Source organism: Impatiens glandulifera, chromosome 3, assembly GCF_907164915.1.
Source record: "Impatiens glandulifera chromosome 3, dImpGla2.1, whole genome shotgun sequence".
In the NCBI taxonomy this organism is placed as follows: Eukaryota; Viridiplantae; Streptophyta; class Magnoliopsida; order Ericales; family Balsaminaceae; genus Impatiens; species Impatiens glandulifera.
This window is the reverse complement of record NC_061864.1, coordinates 8,714,262-8,741,212: the sequence shown is the minus strand read 5'-3', so window position 1 is coordinate 8,741,212 and position 26,951 is coordinate 8,714,262. Positions and strand designations below refer to the sequence as shown.

The following is a 26,951-nucleotide window of genomic DNA, read 5'->3' as shown; positions in this document are numbered from 1 at the left end:
GGTATCAAAAACTGCACGGAATAGAATAAAACGTTAACCTATAAACTCTTTTGGGCGATAGCAATGAAGTCTCGCTTTGGGTCAAGTGGGTGCATTCCAAATTTCTGAAAGTTGAAAGAAGCGTCTGGACGTGCAAGTTGAAGAAAGACATACATGGTCTCTAAATAAGATATTGAAATTAAAACAAAGTGCATGATCAATATATCAGGTCATATTTAATGATGAGACATACTCTTTTGGTATGATCCGCGGTTCTAAAGAGCTTCCCTCCTTATGAGTTATGAAGCCATAAACATAAGAATAAGAAGATAACAGCAGCTAACTACTGTGTGTGATGTTAAAGAAGGCCAATGCAATGTTATTTTAAGATTAAATCCGGATGGGGCAAAATCCTTCAGGTTGTCGACCGTATACCTACCATGAAAGGGCTGATGTGCATGAATGGAAGGTTGAGATCAATAACAAGTTTAATTCCAATTTGGCATGGTAGTGCATTTGCTCTCGAGGGCAGAATATTGAGTGATATCACAACGTATGGTCTTCTAGGATAATACTTCGATATTAGATTACACTTTGGTTGGTTTATAGAGGTAAACTGATGACTAGAGATTGCTTGAGAAGGTTCATGACTATCCCCAACACTGGCTGTGTCCTATGCATCAATTGTGAAGAGTCGATCTCTCATTTATTTGGTGAAGGTAACTTCACTAAAGTTCTTTAGGGTAAGCTTGCTAACAATTTCAGTTTACAAACTCTATTAGTTGATTGGAGTGATATTAAATAATTTAGTATTCTATGGATGCCTTATGTATCATGTTTGAATGGAGAGAAATGTTAGAGTTTTCTCTAGAACATGGAAAAATGAAGACCATGTATGGAATGATATTGTTGTTGATGTTCTATTTTTTATTCATACATGGAGAAGAATTCCAACCACTATAAAGAATTTGGAGCTTTGTAAAAAATGGGGGATTGTGTTTAATGAAGTCACAAAGCAATATTTAAGGTAAGATAGAAATGGATGCACGTTTGTTTGCTGGTTGTTTGATACTCATGAGGCTGCTATTTTTTTAAAAAGTGTTGTTTTGTATGTTTGCTGTATTTCTCTTAAGTGTTGAAGGTAATTTCTTTTGAATTCTTAAGTTTGTTTGCTTTCAAAACTAGGTCCCAGTATGTTTGTCCTAATTTCAAAACTCTTCTTCCTTTTTTAAATTTTAGTTAAATGATAATAAGTCATTTCTTAAAAAAAAAAAAAAAAAAAAATGAAAATGTTTGAAAACAAAGAAGGTTCACTTCAACTTTTTGTTCCAAGTTTTAGACCATTTTGACCGAGGTCAACTACTTTTTGTTTTGAAATTTGCATGGGAAGTCTTGGCTTATATGGCTTGTGAGTATGGCTTATGAATGAAGGTTTGGGTGATCAAACCCCAACCTTAGATTTTTATCCCTTTGCCAACATATATACATATATATATATATATACATATGTATATACATATATTAAATTTCTCTTAGCCATTTCATCAAACACCTATAATGCATGATTCTAAATCGATCTTTGGCATGATATTTGACTTAAATTCTTTCTGAATTAGACACTAACAAAAATCTTGAATCATGCCAAAACAAGAACACATGAATCCAACATCAATTTGCATTTGCAGCTAGAAATAAAGCTTGATTTTAGAAAATTTTCTTAACATTCTGCCAAACATTAATTCACATTCCACTTAGTTAAAGACACATCTGATGCCATATATGAATTTCCTATGTGATTTAGAACATGTCTAGACCAACCTGGACTCTCAGTTAAAGCTATAGTGTATGGTCGAACCTTAGCCGGAAAATCAGAGAAGATGATCGGATTTTATCCAATTCTTCAAACTCAATTACATTACGCCTAAACCATTTCAGGTTGACTTAAAATCGTCATACAAACACGATGAAAATCTCATATTAACCCTAAGGCTCAACCAATTGCCCTAGCCAAAGTAAAAATAAATTTCACAAAAAAAACCTGCAGAGAAATTTTCAGCATTCCTCAAACCTTCAACACAGTTCAGATTTTTTTCCACGAAACGTTTCTAAATCGATTATAAGATGATCCTGGATCATCTCCTTCAAGCTTGAAGGAGACAATCTGAAAATTTCAGCCAAAGTTCAAATTTAAGCGAATATAGATTATGATGATTTGTTCAATTTTGATTCATTAGATTAGATAGTTCCTAAATCATTCCTAGATCATTCTAGAGCAAAAAATTTGAAGAATATCGAATGAATTAAAGCAGTTATGAACTTAGACGTACAAAATCGAATTTCAGTTGATAACTTAGATTATATGTCGAATTGTGACTTACAAGTAATGTAGAAAGATTGCTATAAGCCTCTAGCAACTTCCTATCAACTTAAGATTGAGCTTTCAAAGCATCTGCACGAACTCAAGAAATTTCCGACGATGGCGTGGATCTTCCTCGTCCTTTGGATCATCCTAGTAAGGCTGACGAACCGTCAGATGGCCATGTTGTAGAGCGTTTCTCTCCCACACTGGATCACTGTCAAGAAAACTTAAGGTTTTGTTTGTTTCTTTGCATTTCCTTGATCTCTTTTACCTATAACTTTTTTATTTTATTATTTTCGGCCAAAATCAAACACAATATTAAATCTTAATTAAACTTTTTTTTTTTAATTTATTATTATTATTATTTTATTTTTACATTAATTTAGTATTCTAAATTCTCATTATTATTATTATATCTTTATTTAATAACACCTTATTATATTATATTTTGTTCATTTTATCTTATTTATTTTATTTATTTAATTTTTAAAAGTGTGAAAAATTAATATACATGAAGATATATACTCGTACAAGAAGACAAAACTATTCGTTTATCTAGCATAAATTGTCTTTCGACCATAAAAATTTGAGATTAATGTCTTGTGTTAAATTATTCGCAAAATAATGAAAACATTTTGATTAGCTCACATAATTAGATTTTTAATTAGTTTTTGTACCATGATAGCTTGAGATTAGTTTTCCAGATCAAAACCTTACGATAAGGTTTAACAAGCACCAGAATCGGGGGATATATCATCGATCAATTCATCGTCAAATTTTATCAATCCATCCTTTACATGTTTTAATAAATAAAAATGAATCTAAATACAATTATAAATTAGATTGTTGGTAGATGTAATGTCTATTGTGTCAGACTTAGATATTCGTTTTCCAAAACTCTATCATAATTTCAAACTTTGTCAAAGAAAGATAATCCGTAGACATCCACATTTTACACCTTATTTATAATTAAAATTTAGACTTATAAAATAATAATAGTATTAAATCAAACAAACAAATTAAATGAATTATAAACCTGTTATAGTTGTGTTTTAAAAATGTCTAGTATACTTAGCAAATACCCCTAAACTCTAGTTTGAAAAGTGACATTTGGAAGAAAAAAAAATAAAGATTCGATTCTGGTGTTCAAAGCCATATTGATGCTTGGATTATTGTTAGGAATATGGATTTTGTATTGATTTGAAATCGAGCAAGTTTTGAATCGGGTTTGAGAAAAGTTGAAATCGAGTTCTGAAAATTTAGGTTTGTTGTTGCTGGGGACGACCGAGCTCACTGGCCGTGGACTGTTTTTGACCGAAAAAATCAGCAAACAACCGCATTCTTTGGCTTGATTTTTATAAACGAGATTTCTCTTGAGCGACTGAAAAAAGAGAAGTAGACCCAAAAAAATAATTAAAAGAAGTTTTAATTAAAATTTGAAAATGATCAAAATTAAAATTTAATTAGTTTATTCAAAATGTTTTCTTTCATTACTTATTGTCATAAAAAACTTGTTATGACAGTTCTTATTTGGAGTTATCTTAAACAATTGTATTAATGTGGTTGAATTAGTTTTATTAAAATTTTAATATTTATAAAATTTAATTTTTAGTACAGGTTATTTTTTATTATTTACAAATTAATATTTTATTTGTAACCTTTTATTTAATTTAATTAAAATTAATTTATTATAAAAATTAAGTATTTTTATCAAATAAATATTAAATAATTAATCCTTGATAATACAATAAATTTTAATTTAAGAAGTAATTTAATTCAAAGATTAAAAACTAATGCAAAATTTTGGTCCTAACAGACTCTGGCTCAACAATGCAACTTCCATAACTGTAACCCACAAGACTCAAGAAAACTCAAAAAGTGATCTTCATCGTACATAAAGACTTCTTCAAGAAAGAAAGAGAAAGAAGAAGGAATTCTGTAATATTTGGTTCGATCGAGGTTACAATTTTGTTCACTACTATACTGTTCTTATCATCGAAGTACAATTTTCTTCTTCTTCTGGAACTTTTGAGCATGCAGTTTAATTAAACCCAATGCATATGCCTGTGTTTGGTGAGGACTGAGGATCGAAGTTTCGAACTTGTTCTTCTCTGATTTCATTTTCTTCTTGCATTGTCCTGTCCTGTCCTGTCCTGTCCGTAGAAGATGCAGACGCTGCCGAATGAAGTTCTAGCCAAGGTTCTATGTCGTTTGCCTGTCAAGAATCTGCTCCGTTTAAGATGCGTATCTAGATCCTGGCTCGCACTAATTAGTAACCCCCTTTTCGTCAAATTGCATCTGAAGCGATCGGCTAAAACCAAGATCAACCTTAATCTCTTCCTGAGTTACGAGGGTCTCTGCCGTGTGGATTTTGATTCCGTAGAGGATAGCGGCGATCTTCTTCAACAGATGGTGATAGATTACAATCCCTTGAGGCATCAGGATTATAGGACCAATATATGGGGATCCTGTGATGGATTGCTCTGCATATCAAATGTCTACAACTTATCTGTCTTTTTATTGAATCCATCAACTAGAAAGTTTATAGAACTACCTTTCATACCAGTTGAGGTCCCAAATCTCCCCAACCTTCAGACACATTGTTATTATGGATTTAGTTCCGATAACACCAACGACGATTACAAAGTGGTGAGACTTGTGGTATTTCGAGACGACAGTGGAGACGCCGCTGATTACGAGGTTAATGTTTATAGTTTGAGATTAAATTCGTGGCATAAATATGAAAAGTTTCCCAATCAATATCCGACTTTCGACAGAATTGGAAATTCCATTGCGGGTGGAGCCATGCACTGGGTGTCAAGAGGGGAGGACGATAAATGTTGCATTGTTGCCTTTGATTTTAGGACAGGGGAATACCGAGTAATTCCATGGCCTCAGTACCATGGTCTTATTTTCATTTTTACTTTGAGTAGTTTAGGAGGATGCTTATCGTTAACTTGTAATTACTATTCGGAGGAGGTGGAGGTATGGTTGCTGAAGGAGTATGGCGAGGGGAGTGAATATTGGTCGAAATTGATTACAATGGAACTAGTTACTATCCAGGTTGTGAGACCTGTTGCTTATTCAAAAAGTGGTGGGAAAGTACTGTTGGAGTTGGATTATGAGACCCTTGTTTGGTATAACTTGGAACAGCGGTCACTTGAAGAAGATATTAGGTTTCATTCTACGGAAGATGTAATTGATGCAGCATCTTGTTTGGAAAGTTTAGTCTCTGTAGATGTGTTGCGGCGGCTGTAACCATAGTTAAGAAGAATATGTAAGTAGAATAGATAGATCTTGCTAAATTTGTTATGATTCATACTAACAAACATTTAAATATGTTTTTTTGTAACAGGCAAAGAAAGGGGGAGATGGCGCATGCAGTACTGAACGTCTGATTTGCATGCTTAATTTATTACTGCATACTAAAAATAGTTGTAATATTGAATGACTTTACTAGAACTTTTTAATAACTCATCGTATTAGATTTAGACATTAATACATAAAAGATAATGAATTCTCCAATTGCAATTCGGCCTATATTCGATAAAAAGGGGAGTGTTTCTTGAAAAGCACAATAATTAACTAAAAGCACAATTAACTAAAACAAGTTAGAATGATTAACTAAAAAGGCTCAAGGACCGACACACAATTGGATGTCAATCTAAAACTTAGTTGTGATCTTATTTGAATTAGTGTTATTTGAATGATCAATTGAGTTTAGGAAATAATCTAGTTCGAATTGAAATTATGAAAAATTTAGTTAATTATTAAAAAGTTAAAAGATATTATAATATAAAATTATTATTATTTAAATAGAATACTTTATTTGAAGTTCTACATATTCAAATACCTAAAGGAATTCTATTTCAGTTCATAATAGAAAATTAATTTTCTATTATAGAGAAAAAAAATAAATGGTCATTTTCTTTAAACAAAGTCAATTTTGTATTACTTATTTCTTGTGCAAAAATGTACTTTTAAGTTTTACAAGAAATGTTAAAATAAATATTATTTTAAAAAATAATTGGACAACATTCAAAGTCTTTTCCTTTGTAAAATTCTCTTCAATTGAACCAATATTGTATCCTACAGTCTACAGAGTTAGATTCATTTTATTTTTATATTTTGGTTCAGTTATAAATAGTTTTATTTAACTATATTGTTTGGGTACCACAATCTATATGTGTGCTATGGTATTAGATACACTTGGATGTAAAAAGTTAATTATAAGAGTTTTATTAACACTTAATCTTTTTTACCAATCAATCTTACTGTTTAATTAAATAAAAATAATATAATAAATGTGTAAAATTTCTAACTGGTTAATTATGTCACGCTTAAACCCAAGATTTAATCGTGTGTCCGAGTAAGACAACTATGCAGTTGCATACCGTCCTTCACTTTCATGCCCCAAATTTTTAAATATAATATTATAATTAATTATGGTAATAGTAAACTACCATGTATTTTTTTTCTTCATTATTTCAAACTTTACCTCTTTCTGAAGTTTTATGGAGTCCCAAATCAAACCAAAAGAAACCACTGTTATTGTATTACAGGCTATTGTCTGAAACTGTCAAGCCCCTATCTTCTCCATGCTTTCCTGAAAAATCCCAAATAATTCATTGGTGTTCATAACATATATATATAGTTGAACAGTAATTAATTACTAATGGAAATATGAGATTGTATCAAATATATATATATATGCTCTTACTAATGGGAATTGGCGAAGGTTTTCTCCGTCCTCTCCGCCGCCCTAGCGTTAGGGTTAAGGTTAAGGTTAAGGTTAAGACGTAGGACTTCCTCCATCTTAATTTGTTTTCACAACCTAATCACATATTATTATTATTATATTTTTTCTTTTACAACCTAACATTTTATAAAATAAAATAAATAACACAACTAGTTGACCACGGTCCATAGAACAACCAACAATACAAATAAAATTCATGCCAATGAATAACACGGAAAATCGGTACAAAATCTATGAAAAAGATTTGTCATGAGCTAGGTATAATATTCACGGTTACATGCGTACTAAACACAGAAAAGTTATCGTATGTAATAATAATAAATTAAAAGAGGGAACCCTAGACCGTAAACAAAACTTGTCGTATAATAAAAGAAGGAATCCTAAACCATAAACAATAGATACTTGTGTCGGGTCCTCCAAATAAAATTGAATCTCTTCCAACAACCAATGATATGTCCCAATGACTTAGACAAATATGTTAATTCCAATATAGAGAAATCTTACTCAACTTGTAAGAAAGAATAGTTCACACTTTAGAACAATTGTCTAAATCCAATGGAAACAAACCACAACTATCTACCTCCTATAAGTTATTTTGAGATTTAACGTCAACATAAAAATAAAAAATTGACACAAAAAAATTGACTTAACAAACCAAGTTCAAGGTGTTGATATTAGTATAGTATTTTTATAAAATATTTAATAATAAATTTATTTTAAGTTCTAGAACAAGTACGGAAAGTCATATCTATGAAATTATTTTTTAGATGTGTATAAAATGTACCATTTATTTTGACTTTATACATTCATATATATATATATATATATATATATATAATTAATTTATATATTCTTATCACTTGTAATGTTTTATAAAAACTTTTATAACCAGAGAATTCTATCTATATGAACCAAACCTAAAAAAACTATAATTTTTCTTTGTAATAAATTATTAAAATAATTTTAAAATCCTTGATAGTTTATGTATATGTTGGTATAACATTTCTTTTACTAGTAAAAATCTTATTCATTTTTTTATAGGTTTGTTTATTTTAATTTAGTAACTTGAATACAATGACAATTTTAATTTCAAATTAGAATTTGGATACAATAGTAATATTTTTTTTTTGATATGGTTCATTTATAATAAAAAATAATGAGATTTGTGTAAACAAAATCACATAAACATAATAAGAGAAAAGTTTAAAAAAAAAAAATGAGACCAAAACAAAAACAAGTAATCAACATATTATTAATTGAGCTAGAAGAGTTTCAAAATTCATAACTCTCCCAATAAATGTGAAATATCCTTATAATAATAATAGTAGGAAGGTTATAAATAAAAATGATCATATACTAGATAATGTTATTCAAAATTATGATACAAATAATAATAATTTGAAAGTATTAGCTTCATTTAGGGTGTAGAGTTTATCATCCAACAATAATAATAATAATAATATGCACCAAATGAAAGGAAAGAAAGAGAAAGAGCAATCAAATTATCCATCATCATTAAATCAATAACTAGATCCATGACATGAAAGAAGGAGAAAGAACAATCAAATCCATCGTCATCAAACCAATAACTCGATCCATGAAAGGAAGGAAGAAAGGAGAAAGAGAAATCAGATCCATGAAAGGAAGGAAGGCGAAAGAGAAATCAAATTCATTGTCATGAAACCAATAACTGGATCTATGAAAGGAAGATCAAATCCATCATCATCAAACCAATTAACTCGATCCATCATCACCAATTAATTAATAGTGATTTTAAAATGAGTGAATTTGAATTTGAATGTTCTTAACAGTGAATCATCCAACAAACAAAACAAATTAAGTATATATATTATGCAACCAAACCAAGCAAGCCAAAATTAAGCCTGAAAATTAGAGTTAAAATTGAGAAGTAGTCATGTTTTTCTGCAAAATTAAAGTAAATCTCCCATCATTGGTGTTGATAACATGCTTAATTAACCAATTCAAATTCCTGTTCTTTACAATACTATAATAGTATAGTTCAAGTAAACTACCATGTATCTTTCTGAAGTTTTATGGAGTCCCAAATCAAACCCTCTAGAAACCAGTTCTTGTATTACAGGCTATCCGGGCTATTGTCTGAAACTGTCAAGTCCTTCCATCTCTTCCATGCTTTCCTGCAAAATCCCAAATAATTCATTGGTGTTCATTATAACATAGTAATTACTAATGAGAATATGGGATTGCATCAAATATATATACATATATGCTCTTATATACCATCTTCCGGTTAAGAGATGAACTTCAGCTCCGACGACAAGTTCCTTGAGGGACATAAGGATGGGAACATGAATCAATGCTTTTGCTTCATTATCATACTCGGGTGGCAACCCATTGAACTTGATACACTTGACAATCTTATTCTCAAGCAGGTTGTATGTAATCAAAGAATAATCAGCTTTGAAAAACAACACATCATCTGCACTCATATACTTCACAGGAAATGAACCTTCAGGCCAATACAAAAGTGTAGTTCTCAGAACAATCTCTCTGGACCACGATTCGCGAACACCGTATTTCTTCATCACCCAAACATCAACTCTATTGAAAAGATTCCACAAACACACACTCAACTGACCTTCAAAAACACCAACGCCGAGAACAGGCGCACTATGTCTTTCTTTCCCGGTGTCAAAAGGAGGAGGCAACGCTATTTCTCCGAATCTCTCATTATCAAAATCAAAGGAAATCATGTAATCGTAAGTAGTGGATCTAGACAGATTCTCGTCTATTATCCAATGAAGAGATCCATTCAGGAACGTAGGAAAGAAGTCTCTGAACACAACCATTGGTGCATCTTCTTCGATTCTCCTCCAACGAGGGGTTCCGAGTGTGTATATATCGGTAAGACAACGTCGACCAACATTGATAATATCTGATTGTTGTAGCAATAATAATGTCCTTAGCACCTTGTATGTGTTACTCGTCGAACTGTACCCGAATCCGATGGTCATAAGAATGTGTTTCTCCCTTTCTATCACGGTATCCGGGATGAGAGTGAATTCCAGAGAAGACGGATTGAAGACGCAAACTGGTCCGGCATTCGGCAGGCGGAGGCATAGCAGGCCGCGGCTCGAGTTGACGACCTCCAAACCGGGCGGTCTGTCGAATCGGAGATTGAGCTTGTGAGCTCGATCGTTGTCGGAATCGTAGAGAATTAGCTTGTCGGTGAGGGGAGGGCATAGCATGAGCTCGGGAGGGGATCTGGACAAGTGCAATGGAGGGAATTCGGGATCTAGAGAGATTGCGGAGAGAAATGATTTGCAGACGCACCTGCACCGAATCACAGATTTGATCGGAAGCCGAGAAAGGATGTCGACCAGGATGTTGTTCGGCAGTTGCTCGATTGAAGTGCCCGCCGCAGCCGCAGCCGCAAGTTCTTTCTCCATCTTTGCTATCAGCTTCTTCCTCACATACACATTCATTTTCGTTTTCGCTTCTAACTTAAAACCCTACCTTGCAGCAGCAGCAGCAGCAGCTATTCAAATACTCAACTGCTTGCTTATAACTTAAACCCTAGCAGCAGCAGCAGCAGCTGCTATTCAAATAATAAACTACGTACTTAATAACCTTAGGAATATCCGTCCAAACCACCAAGTGGTGACGACCAAGGATATCCACCAGGATGTGGTTCGGTAGTTGCCCAATTGAAGAAGAATTGGCGACGGTTTTCCTCCATCTTAATTTGTTTTCACAACCTCATCACATATTATTATTATTATTGTTATTAAATTTTTTCTATTACAACCTAACATTTAAAAAAAATAAAAAAAAAATAACACAACCAATTGACAAGGTCCATAAAACAACCAACCAACAATACAAATAAAATTCATGCCAATGAACAAGACATTCAATGCCAAAATAAGATTGGTCATAAGCTAAGTATAATTTTCACAGTTACAAGCATACCAAACAAAGAAAAGTTGTCGTATGTAACAATAATAAATTAAAAAAATGAATCCTAGACCGTAAACAAAATTTGTCGTATACAAAAATAATAATAAACAAAGGAACTCTAAACTATAAACAATAGATACTTGTGTTGAAGTCCTCTAAATAAAATTGAAACTTCCAACAAATATCCCTATAGTTAGCTAGACGAATATGTTAATTTCGATATAAAGAGAAACATTACTCAACTTGTGAAGAAGAGTAATTCTCAAGAACAATTGTTTAAATCCAATTGAAACAAACCACAACTATCTACCACCTAGAAGTTATTTTGAGACTTAAGGTCAACAAAAAAAAAAATTGACAAAAAAATTGACTTAACAAACCAAGTTCACTAGTAGGGACTAGAATCATCTGCTATCGGATCCCACCTGTTCCGGGTTCTTTCTTAGAGTTAAACATATTTTTATTGATTTGCTCCGAGAGAGTATGAAAAAAAAAGTAGCAGATTATTCAGATTAGTATAATCATCAGATTAGTATAGTACTTTTTATAAAATATTTAATAATAAATTTATTTTGAGTTATACATCAACTACGGGAAAATCATATCAATTGTATTCGTCCCATCACAAGGCGACAAATCAAAATTGAAAATGTGTATAAAATGTACAATTTATTTAACTCATATATCCTTATGAAATTATTTTTTAGATGTGTATGAAATGTGTATAAAATGTACAATTTATTTTGATTTTCTACATTCAAATATATATGTATATATATAATTGATTTAACTTAGATATTCTTATGACTTGTAATGTTTTATAAACATTTTTTTTGTAAGCAGACAATTTTATATATATGAATCAAACTTAAAATACTATAATTTTTCTTTGTAATAACTTATTAAAATAGTTTTAAAAACCTTGATCTTTTATGTATTTGTTGGTATAACATTTCTTTTACTAGTGAAATCCTTTTTTTTAGGTATATTTATTTTAATTTAGTAACTTGAATACAATGAAAATTTTAATTTCCAATTAGAATTTGGATACAATAATATTAATTTTTTTGATAGGGTTCATTTATAATAAAAAATAATAAGATTAATTTGTTTAAGCAAAACTACATAAATATGATAAGAGAAAAGATAAAAAAAAAAAAAAATGAAAATGAGACCAAAACAAAAACAAGTCATGACCAACATATTATTAATTGAGCTAGAAGAGTTTTAAAACTCATCAACTCTCCCAATAAATGTGAAATATTTTTACAATAATAATCTTTATGAATAAAAATAATATACCAAATAACATTATTCAAAATTATGATACAAATATAATAATTTGAAAGTATTAGCTTCATTTAGGTGTAGAGTTTATCATCCAACAATAATAATAATAGTATGCACCAAATGAAAGGAAGGAAAGAGAAAGAGCAATCAAATTATCCATCATTAAACCAATAACTCAATCCATGAAAGAAGGAGAAAGAACAATCAAATCCATCATCATGCATCAAACCAATAACTCAATCCATGAAAGGAAGGAAGAAAGGAGAAAGAGAAATCAGATCCATGAAAGGAAGGAAGGCGAAAGAGAAATCAAATTCATCGTCATGAAACCAATAACTGGATCTATGAAAGGAAGATCAAATCCATCATCATCAAACCAATTAATTAATAGCATCCAGTTTCCAACAGGGAGGGTAGGGTTTGGTTGCAATTCCAGCCGGGCAGCTATGCGCTTTCTTGAGAGGTTGAAGAAACTGACTCATCATCATCATCACTTTCTTGTGACAGTGAAGAAACTGACTCGTTATCACTTTCATGATAGGGCGATGATGAAATTAACTCGTCAGTACTTGAGCTTTCTTGAGACCTTGAAGAGTACTCACTACTTGATGATGATAATGATGAGTTTTCTTCATAGGGTGGTGAAACTGACCAGCCATCACATCTTCTCCATGTTTTGCTGCAAAAAAAAAAATATATCATTTGTAACAAATTAACATGCATGCTTTTAATTTGACAGTTATTAATAATTGATGATCTTATTATAAAATGAATTAATTACCTTCTAGTTGACTTGAGGTGATGGACCTCAACTAGTTGTTCCTGGAGGGAGATGAGATTGGGAACATGAATAAATGCTTTTGATTCAAAATTCTGAGATGGAAACCCATTTCTCCTCACAATCCTCCTCTCAACTAGGTTATATGTAAGCAAATCATATTCAGCAACGTAAATCAACACATCTGTCTTACCACTGTTCATATATTTCACAGGAAATGAACCTGCAGTCCAAAGAAAGTATGGAATCTCCAAAACAATCTCTCTCACCCACGATTCACGAACCCCATATTCCCTCATCACCCAAACATCTAAGCTTTCTTCATCTGGACTCAACACACAAACACTCAAGCAACCTTCGAAGACACAGATGCTTACTACATCCACTCTATCCCTCTCTTGCCCCCCCTCAAAAGGACCCGGCAAATCTATTTTCTTATATGTTTCATTGTCAAAATCGAAACAAATCATGTGATCATATTTATAGATAGACCGACCCTCATTTTGTATCCAATGCAAAGACCCATTCAGGAAAGTTGAAAAACAGCACGTGAACTCATCAATTGGAGCGTTTTCAATTCTCCTCCAATGAGAAGAAGAAGAAGAAGAGGAGGAGGGAGGGGTACCCAGTGTGTAAATATCCGTAAGAAAACTTTTCTGACCAATTGAATTTCGAGACTTTGTCAACTTTATCACCTTGTATTTACCAGACAGCGGACTGTAGCCTAATCCGAACCCGACCCACACATTCAATTCTCTCTCTCTCGTCATGCGATTGGGAATAAGAGTATATTCCAGAGTAAGTGGATTCAAGACGCAGACGTCTTCGAAGGAGTAATACCGTGGTCTCAGGCATAGCAGGCCGCGGCTGGAGTTGACGATTTTCATAGTGGAGAGTCCGGCGAACCTGAATTTGACCTGGTGAGCTTGTTCGTCGTCGTAATCGACGAGAGTCATCTTGTTCGAGCCAGGAGCCCATAGAATGAGCTCGGGAGTGGATCTTGAGAGCTGTAAGAGGGGGAATTCGGAGTCTTGAGAGATGACATAGAGAAATGATTTGCAGACAGACCTGCAGAGAATGACAGATTTGATCGGAAGTCGGGAAATGATGTCGACCAGGATTTGGTTCGGCAGGTCGGCGATTGAAGGAAAACGGCCCATAGATTTCTCCGCCCTGTCGTCCATCTTGCTGCTGCTAGCTGCTGCCGCCGCTGCTGCTTCCTTTAGCAAGCCAAAAAGAAACACATACTTTCTCTCTCTATATGTCTGTCTATCTATATATATATTATATTTTTGGAAACCTAATATTAACCTAAAATAAATAAATAAAACATTAACCTAACTGGCAATTTAAATACAACAGAAGAAAACTTTAACTACCAACCTCCAATCTAGTTGTATTGTTATTTGGGAAAGAAACAAGAAAACCTAAATTCTATGGAGATCTAAATAAAGTCATCAAAATTATATCATATACACAAATATTAAATCTTTTACATGATAAAACACACACTTCCATCTTCTAGAAATTCAAGTGTATTTAGAAAATAAAATTATAAAATTTCAAACCCTTTAAAAGTGAGTTGGACTATCACATTTTTTTTTCTTTCTAAAATCCTATTTAAACAATCCACACCTACTCCTATAAGTTATTTTAGACTTAATGTCAATAATAAAATAAAAAATTGAAAAAAAAAGTTTGACTTAACAAATCAAGTTTTTTTTTTTTTTTGGGAAAATTAACAAATCAAGTTCACTAGTATAGTATAAGGAGTTGGGGATTAGGATCATATTCCGGTGTTCTTTGAGTTATGAATATTAAAAAAAACATATTTTTAATGATTTGTTCCTTTCTTGTAGAGGGGAACAATGAGAGTATACATAATTTGTAGTAGACGATCCTATTTAGTATAGTATTTTTTTTTATAAAATATTTAATAATAAATTTATTTTGAGTTCTAGACCAAGTACGGAAAGTCATATCCATTGTATTCATCCCATTGTCACAAGGCGACAAATCAAAATTAGAAACGTATATAAAATGTACAATTTATTTAACTCAAATATCCTTATGAAATTATTTTTTAGATGTAAATGAAATGTATATAAAATGTACCATTTATTTTGACTTTCTACATTCAAATATATATGTATATATATAATTGATTTAACTTGAATATTCTTATGACTTGTAATGTTTTATAAACAACTTTTTTTTGTAACCAGACAATTCTATATATATGAATCAAACCTACAAAACTATAATTTTTCTATGTAATAACTTATTAAAATAATTTTAAAAACTTTGATCTTTTATGTATATGTTGGTATAACATTTCTTTTACTGATGAAAATCTTTTTTTTCTAGGTATGTTTATTTTAATTAGTAACTGAATACAATGAATTTTTAGTTTCGAACTAGAATTTGGATACAATAATATATTTTTTTTAATATGGTTTATTTATAATAAAATTTGCTTAAACAAAACCACATAAACATGATAAGAGAAAAGATAAAAAAAAAAACAAACAAAAAAAAGCATGAAAATAGACCAAAACAAAAACAAGTCACCAACATATTATTAATTGAGCTAGATGAGTTTCAAAATTCATCAACTCTCCCAATAAATGTGAAATATCCTTACAATAATAATATTAGGAAGGTTTTGAATTAAAATGATATACCAATAATATTATACAAAATTAAGATACAAATATAATAATTTGAAAGTATTAGCTTCATTTAGGGTGTAGAGTTTATCATCCAACAATAATAATAATAATATGTACCAAATGAAAGGAAAGAAATAGATGAAAGAGCAATCAAATTATCCATCATCATTAAACCAATAACTAGATTCATGAAAAAAGGAGAAAGAGAAATCAAATCCATCATCATCAAACCAATAACTCTATCCATGAAAGGAAGGAAGGAGAAAGAGAAATCAAATCCATCGGCATCAAACCAATAACTTCCATCCATGAAAGGAAGGAAAGAGAAAGAACAATCAAATCCATCATTATCAAACCAATAACTCATCCATGAAAGGAAGGAAGAAAGGAGAAAGAGAAATCAGATCCATGAAAGGAAGGAAAGAGAAAGAGAAATCAAATTCATCCTCATCAAACCAATTAACTCGATCCATCATCACCAATTAATTAATAGCATCCAGTTTCCAACAGGGAGGGTAGGGTTTGGTTGCAATTCCAGCCAGGCAGCTATGCGCTTTCTTGAGAGGTTGAAGAACCTGATTCATCATCACTTTCTTGAGATGGTGAAGAACCTGACTCATCATCACTTTCTTGATAAGAGGATGATGAACTTAACTCATCAGTTGAGCTTCCTTGAGACCTTGAAGAGTACTCACTACTTGATGATGATAATGATGAGTTTTCTTCATAGGGTGGTGAAACTGACCAGCCATCACATCTTCTCCATGTTTTGCTGCAAAAAAAATATATCATTTGTAACAAATTAACATGCATGCTTTTAATTTGACAGTTATTAATATCTTATAAAATGAATTAATTACCTTCTAGTTGACTTGAGGTGATGGACCTCAACTAGTTGTTCCTTGAGGGAGATGAGATTGGGAACATGAATAAATGCTTTTGATTGAAAATTCTGAGATGGAAACCCACTTCTCCTCACAATCCTCCTCTCAACTAGGTTATATGTAAACAAATCATATTCAGCAACGTAAATCAACACATCTGTCTTAGCATTGTTCATATATTTCACAGGAAATGAACCTGCAGCCCAAATAAAGTCTGGCATCTCCAAAACAATCTCTCTCACCCACGATTCACGAACCCCATATTCCTTCATCACCCAAACATCTAAGCTTTCTTCATCTAGACTCAACACACAGACACTCAAGCAACCTTCAAACACACAGATGCTTACCACATCCACTCTATCCCTCTCTTGCCCCCCCTCAAAAGGACCCGGCAAATCTATTTTCTTATATGTTTCATTGTCAAAATCGAAACAAATCATGTGATCATATTTATAGATAGACCGACCCTCATTTTGTATCCAAGGCAAAGACCCATTCAGGAAAGTTGAAAAACAGCACGTGAACTCATCAATTGGAGCGTTTTCAATTCTCCTCCAACGAGAAGAAGAAGAAGAAGAGGAGGGAGGGGTACCCAATGTGTAAATATCCGTAAGAAAACTTTTCTGACCAATTGAATTTCGAGACTTTGTCAACTTTATCACCTTGTATTTACCAGACAGCGGACTGTAGCCTAATCCGAACCCGACCCACACATTCAATTCTCTCTCTCTCGTCATGCGATTGGGAATAAGAGTATATTCCAGAGTAAGTGGATTCAAGACGCAGACGTCTTCGAAGGAGTAATACCGTGGTCGCAGGCATAGCAGGCCGCGGCTGGAGTTGACGATTTTCATAGTGGAGAGTCCGGCGAACCTGAATTTGACCTGGTGAGCTTGTTCGTCGTCGTAATCGACGAGGGTCATCTTGTTCGAGCCAGGAGCCCATAGAATGAGCTCGGGAGTGGATCTTGAGAGCTGTAAGGAGGGGAATTCGGAGTCTTGAGAGATGACATAGAGAAATGATTTGCAGACAGACCTGCAGAGCATGACAGATTTGATCGGAAGTCGGGAAATGATGTCAACCAGGATTTGGTTCGGCAGGTCGGCGATTGAAGGAAAACGGCCCATAGATTTCTCCGCCTTCTCGTCCATCTTGCTGCTGCTAGCTGCTAGCTGCTGCCGCTGCTTCCTTTACCAAGCCAAAAAGAAACACATACTTTCTCTCTCTATATGTCTATCTATCTATATATATATTATATCTTTTAGAAATCTAATATTAACCTAAAATAAATAAATAAAACATTAACCTAACTGGCAATTTAAATACAACAGGAGAAAACTTTAACTACCAACCTCCAATCTAGTTGTATTGTTATTTGGAAAAGAAACAAGAAAACCTAAACTCTATGGAGATCTAATTAAATAAAGTCATCAAATTTATATCATTTACACCATATTTATAAATCTTTTAAATGATAAAACACATACTTCCATCTTCTTGAAATTCAAGTATATTTAGAAAATAAAATTATAAAATTTCAAACACTTTAAAAGTGAGTTGGACTTATCACATTTTCTTTCTCACAAGTATGAAACATTCTTATTTTATTTTATAAATTCTTAAAAAATTATATATATATTTTTTTGTAAATTACTTTATTTAAAAAGTTTTTCTAAACTCAGGTCGAGTTCGGCTATATATCCCTACTAATTCCAAAATTTTCAATAACAATATTTTGTACAAAAATAATAAAATAGTTTGTGAACTATTAGAATATGAACTCCATATTTGTAGTTAAAAATAGACAAACTAACTTTGATTATTCAACTGACAAGTTTTATTGGAGGTCCAAAACCAAATGGAAGTAACTGATAAAAACATCACGTGAGAATGAAGGATAATGATTGTAGATCGACAAATTTTAATACATGAAACTAAAAATGTTACAGTGAAAAAACAGGACTTACCAAAACATTCTAAGAAACAAACTTGTAACATAATTCCCATATACTTGTTGCTTTTACTCTTTTTTTTTTCAAAGATAAAGTCATGAGTTTGATGTGACTTGGGAAACTAGAAAAGAAGGGTTTATTGAAAAAGACATTTCTTGACTAAAGAAGTTACAATGTTTACAATTTGATTATCCATATGCATGTATCAAGAAAAAATATTTTGAACAATTTGACAAGAAGCTGATTAAAAATGTATTTATTTATTTGGGAACTTATGATTTATAGGAAATTCAAATGTTAATTTTTTATTTGTCTATTTTGGATTCATATCGTCAATATGCTATTTGAAACAAATTAATATAATACAAAATCACAATAATAAAATGTAATTTAATCATTCTCAAATAGATAATATAATCTTAATCAAGATTCAAACGAAATAAAAATCTTATTCAAGAAACCTACTTTAATGGTATATATATGATATGCATATTGTACTCCTTCCTTTTTGTTTTTGATGTGTTTTTGTAAGGAATAACATAACTCTCTTCATGCATGCAATATTTCTAAGAAAACAACAAATGAACGCCAATCTAAAACCTAACTCTCAAGGGGAAAGAAGCAAAATCTTATAGATTCTTTTTGACTTTTCTAAGTAAACGACAAAAACGAGGTCTTAAACACGTAACCAAACTAATGATATTGTATTAAAAAAGAAATGACCTTGTTCGGATTAATACTATTTGAATAATCAATTGATAGTTTTTTAAATGATCTAGTTTTAATTGAAATAATTAAAAATTGAGTTAATTGATAAAAAAAATTAAAGAGTGTTAATATATAATATTATTATTTTAAATAAAATATTTTATTTGAAGTACTGAGACATAATCTATAGCATATATAAAAGAAGTTCTACATATTCAAATACCTAAAGGAATTCCATGTACATAATATAAATTTAATTTTCTATTATAAAGAAAAAAATTAACCATTTTCTTTAATCAAAGTCAATTTTGTATTACTTATCTATTGCACAAAGATATACTTCGATTCTAAACTCTACAAAAAATGTTAATAAAAATGTTATTTCAAAAATATATTTGAACAACATTTAAAGCCTTTTCCTTATTAAAATGACTTTCAATTGAACTATTCTAACCTATAGAGTTAGAATTGTTTATTTCAATTTTTTTTTGTTCAGTTTATGGGTTTTATTTAACTATCCTTATTTAGGTGCCACAAATCTATATGTGTAAAGATCTTTCATTTTGTATGGTATTTATGTACAGTGTATGATATTAGATATACTTAGATGGAAAACGTTATGACCGAATAATATAGATGCCTTCAGTAGATTTAGTTTATATAAATTTTTAAAATTTTGTTTAGAAAGAGTTTTATTACTACTCAGTCTTTTTACCAACCAACCTTAGTACTGTTTAATTAAGTAAAAGATTGAACTGAATCAATCTAAAATGAATATTATAAATGTGTAAAATTCCTAACTGGTTATGCATATCTAGCATAGATAATTGGAACTATACAGGAACAATAATCAATGTTAGAGACATGGAGTGACAATTTTAGTTTAAAATTTGTAAAATCAGAATTTAGATATAATATTAATAGTACACATAATTTTCTTTTCAAATCAGTAAAATCAAAATTTTAAAACAACAATTTGGAAGTATTAACTTCAATTTAGGGTTTAGGGTTTTATGATCATATAATAATAATATGCACCAAATGTAAGAAGAAAAACCAATAATTATTAATCCATCATCAAACCAGTAATCAATCCATCATCACCAAATTAAATAGCATTGGTCATTATATGTCTAAGTTGTCTATCCAAAAGGGGTATTATAAGTTATAACAAAAAATTGGGTACACTCAGCTGTATTTCCAACATGCCTGTAAATATATGCTTTCTTCAACATGATAGAAAAATGCAGTACCAAATTCCAGCCAGCTATGTGCTTTCTTCATAGGTTGAAACTAACTTGTCATCACTTCTTCTCCATGCTTTGCTACAAAACAAAAGTACTTCCCATCACTGCTTGCTAACATGAATAACATAAATCTAAATCTAAATTTCTTTTTCTTTTTATTATTCTAATGGCATGGCTAGTTAGACCATATATATGATTGTGAATTTGTTCAAGCTCTAGAGACTTATACTACATGTATTTTCTTCAATATTTCAACCAAATCTAAAACTTTTGCATTCCAAATTAGTGATTCTTGACCGCATGCACAAGACTTTCCCTCAAATCAAGATTTTGATTTTGAAAGTTCTCCAAATAAGACCCATTACCTAGTGATATTTATAACTAGACTCAGTTTGGATTGTTCTCTTGTGAGTTGTGAGCCACAATCATTCAAAGAAACTTCCAAGAAGAAATATTGGCTAAAAGAAATGAAAGAACATGAATTATCTACAATTGTGAAAAACTGAACATGAGAACTCATAGACTTACCAAAATCGCAAAAAGTACTATCGGTTAGAAAATGAATTTATGTAACAAAGGCATCTTTGAAAAATAAAAATAAATTAAAAACTCTATACTACAAATTAAGAGAAATATTAAATATTAATATTAATTTGGACGGTAATATTGGAAGTTGATTATCTTGTCTTCAATGAAAGATGAAGACTTATTATCATTGGAAGATATAAACACATTGGAAGAAGAAGTCATAATGACATTATAAAATGATGATGTTTAGAAGACATAATGACATTCTAAAGGGAGAAATAAAGGGACTAAATCTTTTTTCTATGGAACATCTTCTTAGGATCTATCTAGTCAAATCAAAAGTCTCCAAACTCACCTCCAAGTGTCTCATACAAACATATGTGACTCATCCTTTATATCTAGAATAGGTTCACTTACATAAGGTAATAATATCTAAAACAAAATCCTAACCTTATTTTGAATTTATTATCTTGTGAGATTAGATATCATATCTAATAATTCTAACTAAAGTTTTACTTACTTTAATGATGGTAAGCACACTCATAAGGTACATTTAAGAGATTGATCCAAATTGATATTAGCATTTGTTATAATTAGGCATGAAAACATGTGCATGAAGAACTCCTTTATAGGTTGAACTTCTCTCTCTATCTTTTGTAAGGCTAGTAGTTCCTTGAGGAATTCAGAATAAGAAGCAAATAAAATAAACAATTGATGATGGGAACATGAATATTAATTACCTTCCAGTTGGCTCTAGGAGATAGACATCATCAGCTGCTCCGGCTAGTAGTTCCTTGAGGGATCGCATGATGGGAACATGAATCAATGCTTTCCATTCATAAACCTCAGATGGAAAGGTATTAAGCTTGACAATCTTCTCCTCGAGCAGGTTGTATGTCATCACAACATTATTAACAATAAAAATCAATACCTCTTCCTTGTTATTGTTGATCATATACTTGACCGGAAATGAAGAAACAATAGGTCCAGGCAAATAAAACGGTGACAATTCCACCACAATCTCTATGAACCATGATTGAGGAACACCGTATTCTTTCATCACCCAAACATGGGTGCTTCGGTCATCTCTCAACACACTTAGACTCAGCCGACCTTGAAAGGTACCGAAGCTAACCACGTTCACAATATCCCTCTCTACCGCTATGTCAAAAGGAGGAGGCAACCTCATTTCTCCGAATTCTTCTTTATCAAAATCAAAATAAACCAAGTAGTCATAGGAATAGAAAGATGTACTTTCATTCATCAACCAGTGCAAAGATCCACCCAGGACGGTGGAAAAACAACCAGTGAGTTCATCCATTGGAGCATCTTGAATTCTCCTCCAAGAAGAAGAAGAAGAAGAAGAACAAGGGTCTCCGAGTGTGTAAATCTCAGTAAGAAAACCTCTTTGACCATTTGAACTACAAGACTTAAAGAGCTTTATCAACTTGTATTTATCACTCATAGGACTGAACCCTAATCCGGCCCACACGGTAACAAGATGTTCTCTCTCCCTTATCGCCGGGGGATTCTGGATTCGGGTGATTTCAAGAGTAAGGGGATTGAAGACGGAAATGGGTTGGGAGGAAAACAGTGGACGGAGGCATAGAAGGCCTCGGGCGGAATTGACGATCTCCATACCGAAAGGTCCTTCGAACCAGAAATCGAGCTCGTGAGCTCGGTCGGCGTCGGAGTCGATGAGAACCATCCTTCTGGAGTCGGGAGTGAATAGCATGAGCTCAGGTGGGGATCTTGAGAGGTGTAAGGGGGGGAATTCGGGGTCTTCTGAGACTAGAGAGAGAAAGGATTTGGATACGAACCTACAGTGTGTCAGGGATGTGATTGGTAGCCGAGAAAGGATATCCACCAGAATCTCGTTCGGTAGTTGCTCGATTGAAAGAGAACCGCCGACACCTTCGGAATTAGGGTTTAGAGCCTGCTCTTCCATCTTTGCTGCTTCTGCTGCAGCTGCTTCGTTAGCTAAAAGTGACCCGCCGACCGTCTTTTCGGAATTAGGGTTTAGGGCCCGTTCTTCCATCTTTGCTGGTGCAGCTGCTTCGTTAGCTAAAAGTGACCTGCCGACACCTTCGACGTCGACCGTCTTTTCGGAATTAGGGTTTAGAGTCTGTTCTTCCATCTTTGCTGCTGCAGCTGCTTCGTTAGCTAAAACCATTATTTTCCTTCACAATCCCAATAAAGGATGATCAACACTCTTTCTAACCAACCAAATTCACTAACATGCTCCACACCTCTCCCCTCCAACGGTTAGTTTCAAAATCTCACCAAATATTCAAATAATAATATTAATTAATTAATTAAATAAAATAAGTGTCAACTAGGCAAAAATGTATAATACTAATTACTACATAACTTCATGCATGCCAAATTGCCAAAGAAGCTATAGTATATATGTAAAATAACAATAGAAAAGGAACCTCAATCCCTTAGACAAACATCACAATTCCAATACCTAGAAATCTTACCCGAAATGCGAAGAAGAATACTATAATGACTCGACGGAAAAAAAACGTTACTATAATTTAAAAGAACTATAATTAGATTTCTCATTATTGTGATACATTTAAATAAGTTTTCACGCAATCGTACATATAAATACACATGTAACTGCTTTGTGTCGAGATTGAAACAATGTTATTTAATTGTGAAAATAAAACATCGAAAAATATTTTAACAAAAACGAGGGAAATCTTGTAAAAATAACTTTTGTAACAAGGTAGTTCTATACTGTATTTAGAGACAAAATATCTGAAAGAACTTTCTAAATTTTTCCTTTTAATTACTTGTTAAAAGAATTTTAAAATATGGGAAAAAAATAAAATCTTGAATCATATATGTTTACATACAAATTTATAATTAAAAAATCTTCAACATATTCAAAACCCAAATGAATGATTGATTTAGTAAATAATAGAAATTATTAATATTATATTCTAGAGAAAAAAAAAATAGTCACTTTAAGACAATTTTGAACATTACAATTTTTCATAACTAAGAGCATATTTTTTTTACTGAAAGATTTATTTCTTATTAATCAATACCACTCCCCTCCCCCAAAAAACCTAAATGTGTAATGGGCAACATTTAGTAGTAAAAAACATATACCTACAAAAAGAAATACATGAAGGGGTAAAAAAAAAGAGATCCCCAAAACTTTAATGTAAACTAAAGTAGACAATTTTGAGCTAGTGAAGTGATTGTCTTAAGCCTCTTGTGGGTTTGATGTTGTCAAAGGGGTCAATTAACAAGAATACATATAGTGCTTTATGTGAGACATTCCATTCTAATAAACACAAGGATCTCACGGATCAAAAGTACCTTATCTTCGATTTTGTTTTATAGAGATGATGTATGATCTCCCTTGCCATAATATTATCATTTGAAATTTTCATATTTGCAGTAAAATCACTCTTGTGTTCTAAGAACGCCAACACGATTATTTCGTGATATTATGCAATGACGTGATAAGAAAATTTTTAATGTTAATTATTTTTATACGTTATTAATAAACTCATCGCATATATATGATTATTTCGTGATGTTCACGTCTTGTGAATACATTTAATGTTGATCACTATTTTTTATATGTTATTAATAAAGTTATCACATATATAATTATTTCATGATAGTATGCAATGACAGGCTATAAATACATTTAATGGTGATTACTTTTATAAGTTATTAATAAAGTCAGCATATTATTTCGTGATGGTATATAATGACGTGTTATGAATATATTTAATGTTAATTACTTTTATATATTATTAATAAAGTTATCATATATATATATAATTATTTTGTGACATTATGTAATGACATGTTATGAATACATTTAATCACATTTGATTTTTGTTGGGATTTGTTATGAGACTCAAATGTGCCTAGTTATCAAGATATCGTTTTTTTGTTAGAGTGCTATTAATGGAGGTATTTTAACTCATAAAAAAATTAAGTGTACGTAATTGTTTTTATCCTAGTGAGTCAATGTTATATGTGTTATAAGGAGAATGAGTCGGCTTTGCACCTTTTTTACATTTTAGTCTGTGGTTAAGATTTGGAACTTTTTCAGACATTGACCAAGGTTAATGTGTTATGCCAAAGTTCATTTGTTGTTGAGAGGTTTGGGTGTAGGGAGCCAAATTAGCTCGTTTGAAACAATAGACTTTTATCTCGTTATTTTTTTGTGTGGATTATTTGGTTGAAATGAAATTGAATAATTTTCGACAACTATAGAGGACAAAGAAAATGTCCATTTAAAAAGAATATATTATTATGGTGCTGTCTCATTTACTCTTTTTTTAAATTAATTTTCTCAATTTATTTGTTCTTTTTCTTCTGAAAAAACAAGCAACCATTTCAAGGAATTGTAAATGAAAGGAAAGAGTAAGAGAAATCAATCCATCATCAAAACAAATTAAAAGTTCATCCGGGGAGATATGTACGTAGAGTTAAAAGTTTCAACAAGACTTTAAAGAGAAAACAAAATATAATTTGCAAGCTAAACATATTTTCCATGATTTTTACCGAGATGATGGAAATGACAAGTCCCTACATGTTCTCCATGCATTCCTGCAAAGTGAATTATACATCATTTGTTTTCTAATTAATTACCAATTGATCAAATAACTTTTACTAAATTACTAATAATTATTACCTTCCAGTTAGGCGATGGACCTGGGCTCCGACGACTAGTTCGTTGAGAGACAGCAAGATAGGAACATGAATCAATGCTTTTGCTTCATAATCATCATTAGGCCTCCACCCAGTAAACTTAATACAATTCACAATCTTCCTCTCAAAGAGTTTATATGTAAAGATACCATAATCAGCATTAAAAAACAACACATCTTCCCCGTCATTAACATAATTCACCGGAAATGAACGGTGAGACAAGAAAAAGAGCGACGTATCCACAACAATCTCCCTCACCCACGATTCACGAACACCGTACTCCTTCATGGCCCAAACATCTAATCTTTTATTTGAATTGAGCACAAATACACTCAACCAGCCTTCAAACACTCCCAGGGTAACCATTTTCATGTGTTTTCTATCTCTCCCGATGTCAAGAGGAGGAGGCAGAGCTACTTGTCCGTATTTCTCATTATTGAGATCGAATGAAATCATGTAACCATAAGAATTGTATATAGTTATTCCAACCTCGTTTATCATCCAATGCAAAGATCCATTCAGGAAAGTAGGAACGTAGTCATTGTACACGACCATTGGAGCATCTTCAACTCTCCTCCAACTAGGGGTTCCCAGTGTGTAAATCTCAGTAGTAAGAAGAGGTGGGTTATTACCATTTAGATTCCAGAGCTTTATTATCTTCAGCACCTTGTATTTATCGGAAATTGGACAGTACCCGAATCCGTAAGACAGAACAGAGTACTCTTTTATCCCTTTGACGGAATCAGGGATGAGGGTAAATTCCAGAGTAAAGGGATTGAAGACGCAATGGGGTCCCGAGTAACAATACGGTTGAAGGCATAGCAGGCCGCGGGTGGAGTTCAAGACCGTCATAGCGAACGGTTCGTTGAACACGAGGTCGAGCTCGTGGGCTCGATTGGCGATGGAATCGACGAGAATCATCTTGTCCGTGCGGGGAGTGCATACTATGAGCTCGGGAGAGGCGGGTTTGGAGAGGTGTAAGAAGCGAAATTCGGGATCTTGAGAGATTATGGAGAGAAATGATTTGCAGACGCATTTGCAGTTAATGAGAGATTTGATCGGAAGATGAGAAAGGATATCCACGAGGATTTCGTTAGGTAGATTGTCGATTGAAGAAGAAGAACAAGTTCTTTCATCTTCTTGAAGGTGTTCTTCCAGTTCCAT

At 32.2% G+C, this 26,951-nt stretch overlaps 4 protein-coding genes across 4 annotated transcripts; 1 reads left to right on the top strand and 3 right to left on the bottom strand.

Moving 5' to 3' along the window:
* Positions 1–4,504: 4,504 nt before the first annotated feature.
* LOC124929648 (F-box protein CPR1-like) lies at positions 4,505–5,596 on the top strand. The gene has a single exon (XM_047470050.1). It carries the CDS (start codon positions 4,505–4,507, stop codon positions 5,594–5,596), a length of 1,092 nt encoding a protein of 363 aa, XP_047326006.1.
* A 3,596-nt stretch (positions 5,597–9,192) lies between these two features.
* On the bottom strand, positions 9,193–10,539 carry LOC124929647 (F-box/kelch-repeat protein At3g06240-like). The gene is made up of 2 exons (XM_047470048.1): positions 9,357–10,539; positions 9,193–9,253 (listed from the first exon to the last, which is right to left on the bottom strand). The coding sequence occupies exons 1-2, from the start codon at positions 10,523–10,525 to the stop codon at positions 9,193–9,195; spliced, it is 1,230 nt and encodes a 409-aa protein (XP_047326004.1). The 5' UTR covers positions 10,526–10,539.
* Positions 10,540–12,770: 2,231 nt separating this feature from the next.
* On the bottom strand, positions 12,771–14,288 carry LOC124929646 (F-box protein At3g07870-like). The gene is made up of 2 exons (XM_047470047.1): positions 13,108–14,288; positions 12,771–13,005 (listed from the first exon to the last, which is right to left on the bottom strand). Exons 1-2 carry the CDS (start codon positions 14,286–14,288, stop codon positions 12,771–12,773), a joined length of 1,416 nt encoding a protein of 471 aa, XP_047326003.1.
* An 11,478-nt stretch (positions 14,289–25,766) lies between these two features.
* Positions 25,767–26,951, bottom strand: LOC124929645 (F-box protein At3g07870-like). The gene has a single exon (XM_047470046.1). The coding sequence runs from the start codon at positions 26,949–26,951 to the stop codon at positions 25,767–25,769; it is 1,185 nt and encodes a 394-aa protein (XP_047326002.1).